The following is a 10,489-nucleotide window of genomic DNA, read 5'->3' on the forward strand; positions in this document are numbered from 1 at the left end:
TCTCTCTCTCTCTCTCTCTCTCTCTCTCTCTCTCTCTCTCTCTCTCTCTCTCACACACACACACACACACACACACACACACACCATACCACACCACACCACATCACATCACACAAGCCACCGCCATTACCACCTGCTCAAGAGAGAACTGACCTTTGGAGGGAACATGAGAGACTTTTGGAATGTGAATCTCCACAGGAGCCCTGTGAAGCTTGGCGGGTCACCGAGGTAATCTGTCTGCACGTGTATGACGGGAACCCTGGAGAAGGAGCCATGCCCAGTTTCCGGGAACCGTTTAAGCTTCCAAAGACATGTATAGAGTTCACATCTGTCTTTCTGTGTCCCGCTGCCTTATAATATACTGTGAAGTGGATGTGTGTGAGGTGATTGTTTTCAAGTGATCACTGGCATTGACTTGGTGTGTGTTAGTTACAGACATTGACTCCTGGGCCTCTTTCCCACCGACTGTTGGGTTGCTTATTGTCTGAGACTTATGTATGATATACGCCATTGAGTTTTTCAAAGAGTCTTCTCCAGGTGGATATGACACCCAGAGAAGAACTATATTAAAGGGAGGCAGTGATTAAAATCTCAAGGTTAGTTTGTATATCAGTATGCTACCCCAGTGTGCAGTTAAAGAAGCCTACATATTTGCAACCATGCCTTGGTGGAGATTGCCTTTTGTCCACTCATGGTGACTTTGTATCACATGGTGACATCTAGTTTGTTCACAATTTAATTAGTTTCTCAAGTTGGCATGAATTTGGGGTAGGGGAGCCTTATCGTTTCCCTCTGAATCACGGAACACTCAAAGTATTCCTGTATGTCCCCCATATGTTTATATAAGTGCCCAAAGGTCTAAGAATGAAATCTCCACTACTCCAGGGTTGCTCTGTCCTAGTCTTCTTTAGAAGGGATAGGCAAATGGCAGTACACCATAAAAGTTGGAGAAGGGCTCACAAGGAAGGGGAAGTAGTTAAAGACAAACTCTTACAGAGGAAAATTCCACCCTAAATCCCCCAAACCTGCCAATGTCCTGCTGAAATGCTACTCGTCCTTTAAGGGGAGGGACCTCAGGGGCTGAGGATGGCCACCAGCCAGGGCAGTCATCCGGCTATTCCCCCAGTCCCTGCGGTTGAGAGCCCACATAATCATACACTTGAGAATTGCAGTAGCCCAGAGAAGAAGGGTGATGGGAGTGGGCGTGGGAGGGGCTACTCACTGAAGTAAAAGCCCCTTGGTCCACACACGAACTGAAGAGCGTCCACCAGCTCGGCCCCGCAGAGGGTCTCCGGTCCAGCTGTGGCAGAGCTCGTGAAGGTGAGCAAGCAGAGGGCCAGGTAGAAGAGATGGGAGGACGACATGGTGTGCATCTTTATCTGCGGAGAGAAAGAACAGAGGGTCAGGAATCCTGGTGGGTCTGGAATGGGTGGGACTTGAACACCTTGACTCGCAGGCTCTCCTCGCTATCACTCATCAAGACTATCTGGCCTAGAAGAGCAATGGGGCGTGAAGAGGCATGAATACCCCTGCAGGTCCTGGTCCGAGCCAGCCTTGACATCAGACACCCCATGTTTAGTCCCTTTGATTTTTCAGAAGGTCTCCTGTGGTTTTTATGAGTTCCTATTACAAATAAATGGGGTAAAAGACTACAAACATTTGCTGCATCACAAAAGATGGCAGTTATTTTAGTGAGGGGATTCCCGTGCAATTCTGAAAGCCCAATAAAGCATCTCGATTATCAATAGTTAAATACACTCAGCTTTGTGGTCACAGTGTTTTAAGTGTTCTAAAGCATGGCTACCTGCAGATGGTACATAGACTCATATCTGTTATTGATCAAAAATACTAAATTAACCAGGGTATCGTTTTCTGTCCATAGATTAAGAAGATTTTTTTTATACTGGTCTGAAAGGAATTGTGAAAAACATCATTTCAGAGACAGAGAGGGGCTGAGAGAGGGGGGGGAAGCGTGAGGGTGGGGTAAGAGGTGACTTACCTGAGAACGTTATCGGACAACACAGCCATAAGTGGAAACCGAACAACCAATCCAGAAACAAGGGGAGACATGAGGATTTAGGAATGACATCATCTCTCTTACAGCACAGAGACAGAAAGGTCTGACTCCTTTCCTTAAACTCCTCGAAGGTCATATAGTCTGTAGCTCTATACCAAAATGCAGGGTGACAAGAGAAAGTCATGATGTCCTTATTTATTAACTAAATTAAAGGTTTAGGTGAGGAAAGTGCCGTCAGGAGAAAGACTCCAAAATGAGGGAAAACCTTTGATTGTTTTAGTTCAATGGAGAATGGACTGTGGGTAGAGTTAGGGTCTAATGGCAGTAGTCTTGGGTGGAACCCCAGCATGCCTTGCCTCTCCTGATCATCCTCTGCCCCTTTGGGAAACATTCCTAAGTCCTGAGTATAGGCTTCAGGGCCGCTCTGGAACAAGGGGCCAACCATCTGCCATCAGACAAGGCAGACAGCTGATTCTGCTTTGGCCAGCTCCTCGACAGAAAGTGTGTGTGTGGGGGGGGAGGTAGAAGCAAATGTCCGTGTTTTATGGCTGCTTTGGGAAGAGGGTTTCTAGTCTCTGTGTCCGCCTGGGGGGTGGGGTGGGGAACAAGCAGGAAAGGGGAGAAGGTCAGGGAGTTTAGCAATCATTTTTCTGAGCTCTAACAGGAAATAAAAGTAGTGCTTACATTCTCAAGCCCTTCTCTTCAGCTCACTACCAGAGGGGTCCACACAGACAGTGCAGGGCACTGGGCTTAAAAACCGGCCAGAGCCTTTAATTGAGCAGCGGGAATTCTGACTTAATCTCTGGGAGGCATTCATGTGTCGTTCTATCAATTTTATAACAAAATCTGTCAAGGGACCTCCAGTTGGCACAAGTTAGTCAGTGGTCGAGCGCCAAGCAGCAACCCTGCCAAAGTCAGGGCTCCTGTGACTCAGGTCTCTCTTCCTTCTAAGAAGCAGAAGACTAGGAAGACAGACAAATACTTTTTCCCATCGCCACTTGTGGAGCCGGCATGAGCGTTCTTCCAGGGAGGCTCCCAAGGTGAGCAGCTCTGCCTCCTTCCGACACACACACTTGGGCAGCATGGAAAGTGTCACCGACATGGGATCAGGTGACCTGCTCGGTGAAAGGGGTCACGGAGCTGCCCCGGAAGCTAGATCTTTTTAAAAGATGCCTTTTTTTTTTTGAACCTCACAGTTGGGGAAAGTTCAAGCAATCCCATCAGGTGTGGAGATTGAGACCCAGGTATTTCATTTATGGTCACTTTCTCTGTCCTATGTGAACTTTCAACTTGATGGTTCTGCATCCCTGGCAAATGTTGCTCAATTATTTTAGACAAATTTCCAATTCTGTGGCTAGGTCTTCTTCAGCCTAGCATTTGGAGTGGGCAGAGAGCCAAGTCCCTGATTCTCGATAGCACAAGGTAAATATTCAGTAAGTGCTTGGAAAGCAGCTAAGAATGACAGGAGGACTCTGTAGTGACAGATCCTCACGAGAGAGGACATGCAGTTATGGAGGAGGGATGACCTCAGTCAAGCCCTCCTTAGGACTTCGGCATGGAAGCCTTCCAACTCTATACAACCAAAGACACAGGTTTCCTAGAAATGAGCTAACAACTACTCATTTCCCTTGGTCGTGAGAAGAATGCCGGGGAGTTCCCTGAACAGATCCAACCCAACAGGGCTTCCCAGGTTTGTGAAAGGAGCAGCCCTGTCATCCCGATAATTGCCCCTCCACTCTGGCAGCGGGTCCTTTCTAGAATGAATAACTCTTCAGCAAACCCGGTTCTGAAACACCGCCCCCTAGCCCCGCGGAGTTATTTTAGATAGTGGTGAAGGCCAGACACCTGCAATGGTTAGCTTGGACCAACTCCACAGGAGCTATTTCTCAGTCTCACAGCCTTGGTGAATTTAGACTGCCACGAGCTGTCATAGACTACATTTTAATAGTTCAAGGTAGAGTACGCTTAAGTCCAGCGAGGCATATACATCTCTAGAATCTAAAAACTGAAAATTGCTTTTTACCAATTTTCCTTTTCCTTTCTGCATGGGATCTGGGATTATACTAAAAAAAAAAAACACTAAGTTTCAGTACTTATAATTCTAGGACCTCTGGTACATTTTCCTTTAGCTCAGAGACCAGTCCAGCACACCCTCAGGGAGTCGGAGTTTATCACACCGTGTTCCCCAAACAGAAAACAGTAACGAACGTGCTTAGGAACTAAGAAAAGTCCAAAACAAGTCTCCCCATATGTTCTCCATTTCCTCGGCCCCCTATTTCATCAACCGCAGGGAAAACGACTAGAGAGAAGGCATAGATGTGCTAGGAAGAGGTCAAGGAAGAGCCTGGGAAAGAGAGGGTGAAAAAACCCCAATCCCGAACTCAGAACGCTTTCCTCAAAGATCATCCACAAATCAACGTTTCCAGAGGCCTCTTGTGTGTTAACAGAGTTGGGAGAGCAATTGCTTCCAGTTGTCTGGCTGGCCCTGAGAATGCCTGGCAGAAGCGGGAGGGTCGGAGCCACGAGAAGGTACTCACTGGAGGTGCCGTCATTTGGGTATGTCCCAGGTTGTTTTCACAGCAGGTCAGGGTGGGGTATTATGAGGCCAATGTGAATAGAAAACCCAGGACTTAAAAACAAGTGCTGTTTTGTGGGTGGGGTTTGTGAAAGCATCTAGTTAGATTTGGACACCCAGGCAGGTATGCTACCAGCCTGGGTAAACTGCCTTTTGTCCATTCAGACAAGGAGCAAATTGCACAGCTGGGAGTTGAATCAACCCTCCTCATTCCTGACCCCCCCCCCCCACAGTGAAGCCTCTGATTTCCATTGTATGGCTACGTATCTTAGCTACCCAGAATAGTGAGCTATGTTCCAGCTCCTTCCCCACCTTCTCCTGACTCAATCCCTGAGAAATACCTTGAGCCCCAGAGTACAAAGCCAGCCTGTGCCCAGTGTGCACTGCTCAAGGGCGGTTGACCTCAGTTCATTGAATTACATTTCAAAGACCACCACGCAGCAGCTCCCCTCAACCAACTCCTGCTGCGAGGACAGGAAAAAGTTGAAGCTGTGTGGCTAGCTCCACTTCGGAAATGCCTTGCAGACCCAGCATGGAAAGAAAGTTCATTTGGAGACGATTTTCCAAACTTGCAGGGAATGCCGAGGTAACATGCCACAGCCTCTTTGATAAACCTTTTAAATAGGGAGACGCAAGCCCAGCTGCCAGACCACACAGTATATGTGAATGCTGACTTCATAACTGCAAGGTGGCTGGAGCCCGCGGACATCTCAAGGATGGCAGAGCTAGGTTGTCTCCCTAACTCCCAAGCCACTTACTTGCCTAAGAAAAAGTCCGCAGCGAAGGAACGCTGGGCTCTGTGGCTAGGATCTTTTATGAATTAAGCCCTCCGGCAACTGCCTCCAAGGAGCCAGTGACAGCGGCTTAAAAGTGCTTGCAAACTGAAAAAAAAAAAAAAAAAAAAAAAAAAAAAAAAAAAAAAACAACAACAACAACAACAAAAAAAAACACAAGTCTGGAAGGATATAATTTTGCTGAGAATGGAAACTTGAACTAGAGCCAGTGATCGGAAAGGAGAAGTCAGTGTGTTGACAGCGGCGGCCGCAGCCAGATTCACCTAAAGACACTTTACTGCACCCGTGTAAGAGCAGAGGCTTGCAGCCTGAAATCCAAGCCCAAACTCAGTCCACCAAAGTCCCCTTCCAAAGAGAAAAGTTGGACAAGCAGCCGCCAGAACGCTCCCGCTCTCCAGGCACTCCGTGCACAGCGTGGATCTGTTTAAATTTTCCGAATATGCAGAGGCAGCAAGTTGTCTAAGAGCTCCCTTTTTTTCAGGAAAGCAAATAAAACTTCACTTTAACTTTGACTTTCTGGGCATAAGTGCAAAGAATTCCTGATTCTTGGCTCCAAGAGGCATTTTTAAACAGCGTTCCTATCATCTAAAATGTAACTTTTTAATCTGTGACAAGCCTCGTAAATAAAGTCCTGACAAATTCCACACACATACACGGACAGACACACACACGGACGCGGTCTTAAAAAGCGAACGCCTGCACCTGTGAAAGAAAAGCACAACCCAAGTTCACATCCAGGCTTTCTAGCCCCGAGCCATAGGCAAGATTTAAAGGAACCTCTTAAAACGGCAGCGCGGAAGCCCTGTAGAAGTGGAGGGTTTAGCATAAGTACCTTGCAATAGTTTCTACCCGTACAAATATCCCTGCAATTGCATTCATCTCCCGGAGCTCCTTCCACAGCTCGCGCAGAACTGCACATTCAGCAATTTGTAAATAACTCCCAGTTTCTGAAACAATGCAAATTCTAAAGCGAATAACACTTCTAGGCAAGCGCACAGTTTAAAGACAATCCCCCAATGACTCTGAAGAATAAGAGATATTTACCTTCAAGAAATCACAGAAGCAGCACTTAAATAATTGAGCAGGAAGACCGGTGACTTTTCCCATCGCTTCTGAAGTGCAAAGTCTGGAAATGAATTGGTGAGCAGGAATAATGAGGCAGAAAGAAATCCAGAGAGACGAGAGATGTTAGAGCAATGTCACATTTCAGTTTTGAGGACTTTATTCCATTGCGCAGGCTCTATCTGCTCCGAATTTAGCAGTGACAGTGAGATTTAGCAAACAGAAGAGGGATTTAGAGAAAATCCTCACATTTATCTACAAAACACAGACGCTGTAGACAGGAAACAGCTGGGGGAGCGTTCGCCTTCTCTCTCTCCCTCTTCTGGCAAAGTTATCGAGTAAGGACTTTTTTGGGCACGGTGACAGAATAACATCATACCTTTGCTTTTCAGAACTGGAGCACAGAAGCGTTTTTTCTCTCCCCTGAAAAGAACGTGTGTTACTGACAGTGCTAGCAGACATTAAATACTGATGCTGCCGTAGAGAATAGGTCTGTTCTCGGATTAACTTTTCACAGGGCAGAAGGTACCCTTGCCTGCCAGTACACCTTACCGGGGTCAGAGGGTCTAAGTGGGGTAGCGGAGCAATTTTATATTTTAGGGCAAATACCGAATTTGAGAAAGAAGAAAAAAAAAAGAAAGAAAAGATTGTCTCCAGAAAGTCCGATGATGTTAACCCTGAAGTGACCAGGCTGAGCTGGTAGGAAAGCCAGGGCTCCGGTGACCCCTCGCCCTACTTGCCAAGCGAGGGGAATGATCTCATTTCCTAAAACCTATAGACAGGCAGGCAGCAGCGGGCTGGCTCTCATTAGGACACTGGATCACGCTTTGTGCAGAGAAAAAGACTATGCTGAGCTCTGAAACCAACTGACAAATAAAAAGATCTTATTTTTCAACAAAGCCAGCTGCATGTCACCTCCTCAGCCCCAAGGAAACAGTATGTGAGGCACACACACACACACACACACACACACACACACACCACACACACCACACACTGTTGTCCATGTTTTTTCGGCGTGTGTGTGTGTGTGTGTGTGTGTGTGTGTGGTGGCTGTGTTTTCTTTCTCCATTTTTTTTTAATGTGTGTGTATTCCAAATAATACCAGCTGGCTAGCAATACCCTCTCCAGAGTTATGATGTCATTCAAATCCCTCCACTGGGTAAAGTGGCTGGCAGCATGGTTCAAGCTGGCTGCTTCACTATTTATAATGTATACTCACTTGCCTTTGCCATAGAGAATCATGTTCTGATCTTTTGTCGATACGGTTTGTAGCTATTTCTCAGTGCTTTAGAGAGGCAATAGATAAGGAAACAAATTACGACAGAAAGCTACCAAAGCCCCGCCTAGACAGTGCGCTTTCCTCGGATGTCTGTCTAGGTGTGGTTTCGCAGGGGAGGTGGAAATGAGCCGAGCCCGACTCCCCTCGCTCTCTCAGGACTCTGGGGGGATTTGAAGATATTGACACATCAGTGGAGACAGAGGTCGGCTATACACGGCCTCATTCTGCTGCCCATGGCTGGAAATCTGCTTGGAGAGGTGGATGTCCTTAAATGAAACCAGCTTGGTTTTGCAAGGGGTTTGGGCTTGTTCCAACCCTCGGTGTGGTCAATACTTTATGGCAGTGTTTACCTTTCAGACACAGGCGCTGGAAACCTGGAGTTGGACTGGTGCAGTGGTGGGTGATGGTAGTATCATTTGATGAGGATACCTACTGTGTGCACAACTACACATACTTCTAGAGGAGTCACAGGGGACACGAAACAGGCAGGCAGAGAGAAACTTCACTGCCATGTGTGGAGCATGTGTTGCTTTAAGATATATGAGCAGTGCACAGTGGGAGAGGGCAACGATTTCTCAGGGAGATGGGAGGGAAAACCTCTTTTGGAGGATAGGGGAGGAGAGAATGTATTGTGAGAGGCATGGGCCTGGGATTGACCCAGAGAACACATGATTCTGCAGCATCACCAGGTAGTCTTGGCATGTCTGCAGCTATGGGGGCAATTCTGCAGCATCACCAGGTGGTCCTGGTGTGTCTGCAGCTGTGGGGGCAACCCTGCAGCATCACCAGGTGGTCCTGGCATGTCTGCAGCTGTGGGGGCAACCCTGTGCACAGAGTAACCCAAGGCTTCCTCTAGCTAGCTCTCGTTGAGCACTTGATTTATAACAACTTATAGAGATCATTTTCTTTTTTGTAAAAACATCCATCCCCCTCTTAAGGACTTTGATGATGTACATAACCTGGAACCAAAGACCTGTTGAGAGCTTCTTAGTTTCTCTGGCAGGAGAAATCAAATCCAGGCTGGAGCCCAGGTAGCAGCCCCTTCCTTGGTCTACCGTTGGGTGGCTTCACAGGTAAACAAGCACTGCCAATCGCCTCTTCCCAGTGCAGTTGTCTCAATACATTCTGGAAGCTTATTTTTCTCCAAGTTTGTGACTCTGGCTCCTATGCTTTCTGAGCACGGTGATGTGATGTGCCGTGCCATGTTGTTCTGTGTTGTGTAGTGCTACGCTGTTCTGTGCTGTGTAGTAATGTGCTGTGCAGTGCCGTGCACTGTGTGCTGTGCCATGCCGTGCACTGTGTGCTGTGCCATATAGTGCTGTGCTGTGCACTGTATGCAGTGCTGTGCAGTGCTGTGCTCTGTTGTGCACTGTATGCTGTGCAGTGCTATGCTGTGCAGTGCTGTGCACTGTGTGTTGTGCACTGTGTGCTGTGCTGTGCACTGTGTGTTGTGCACTGTGTGCTGTGCTGTGTAGTGCTGTGCTGTGCACTGTGTGCTGTGCACTGTGTGCTGTGCTGTGTAGTGCTGTGCTGTGCACTGTGTGCTGTGCAGAGCTTTGATGTCATGCTGTGCCTAGCACAGATCAGTTATCCTCGGCTGCTTTGTCTGAAAGGCCGCTTTGAGGACAGAACACAGACCTGCACTCGGGCAGAGTCGACAACACAGGGATTCACTTGGCTTTATAACCCCAATTACCCTTAAAGGATAATTGAGGTTTAATTTGTGTTCCAGTTTATGTCCCTATCAAAGACAACTGAATTTCCGTGCGTCGTAATTCTCATCCACTGTGCTGTGGAAACATTCTGATGTGAACTATCAGTTTCCTATGGCGGGGGGAGGGGTGCAGCAATTTTCTGGAGGGGTTCACATCCATTTCAAACCAAAGAATCATCTGTGTTAGCAGGGAGGGTGAGCTAGCAACAGAACAGGGGACCATGATTCCAGGGGAAACTCCATTTTCTTTGTAAAGTCCAAGTGTCAATGCGAAGATAGAGGGTCTTTAGTGATGGGGTGAGGTACCTGTTTAGGGGAGAAAACAAGGTACAAATCCACTGCTGAAGCTTAAGGTGGTAGTAAGTTTAGTACCTAGGAAGAGATCGGGTCATGAAACCCCCTGCAGAGGACTGTCCGTGGCCATTCTGAAGTTACCGGATGCTTATATAGTTGTCTGGAAAAAGGATCTAACAGCTATGGGAACCGTGTGCCACAAAAATAGCTAGCTGCAAAGATGCGCTCTCCATGAGAACATCCACTCCGGAGTGGAGCGACAGGCTCACAGTCTCACCTTTCGCATGTGTAATGCCTGTCGGAGGCTATAAATAGCCCTCGCTCCAGCCTTCCCCTTGCCTGGTGGTCCATTTGCATAAAGCCACAGCTCAGGAAGGCTTCTGACACCTTTCTTTAAAAGATAAATAAAATGAACTTGTTCATTCTCAGAAAGTGAGGATTGCTTGAGAGGCGCAGACAATGGGGCAATACCTGGTGCCCTGGTCTTTTTGCTTGAGTCAGCGTGCCAGTTCTCTCTGTGTTCCTTGGGGAGGGGTCACCATCAAAGGTCACGTTGCATGTTTGCACTGTTGGGCGTGTAAATTTTTGTCTTTATTGCTGTTACTGACATTAATGTCAATGTATGTTATGTGTGTATGTGTGTGTATGATAGCAGAAAGGAATGTTGAAGAAGAGAAATATCTGGAATAAGGGGGAAGAGAAGACAGAGAGGATAATGGGATACACGTGACATGAGTGGAAGAACGACTCA

The 10,489-nt window shown here is 47.3% G+C and overlaps 1 protein-coding gene across 9 annotated transcripts in view; it reads right to left on the reverse strand.

Annotated features, from left to right (window-relative positions):
• The window catches only part of Igf1 (insulin like growth factor 1), a 74,443-nt gene extending 67,491 nt beyond the window's left edge, over nt 1-6,952 (reverse strand). Inside the window, exons 1-3 of one of the 9 annotated variants that reach the window (XM_050145836.1) lie at nt 6,828-6,952; nt 6,431-6,512; nt 1,223-1,379 (exon numbers count right to left, since the gene is read on the reverse strand). In XM_050145836.1, coding sequence (XP_050001793.1) covers nt 1,223-1,379; nt 6,431-6,512; nt 6,828-6,910 — 322 coding nt within the window. In that variant the 5' untranslated portion in view covers nt 6,911-6,952. The other 8 variants (XM_050145838.1, XM_050145841.1, XM_050145844.1 and 5 more) reach the window with 8 other exon arrangements.
• Between the last annotated feature and the right edge of the window lie 3,537 nt (nt 6,953-10,489).

Source organism: Alexandromys fortis, unplaced genomic scaffold (assembly GCF_014885135.2).
Source record: "Alexandromys fortis isolate MF-2015 unplaced genomic scaffold, M_Fortis_MF-2015_v1.1 scaffold_50, whole genome shotgun sequence".
NCBI classification, from domain to species: domain Eukaryota; kingdom Metazoa; phylum Chordata; class Mammalia; order Rodentia; family Cricetidae; genus Alexandromys; species Alexandromys fortis.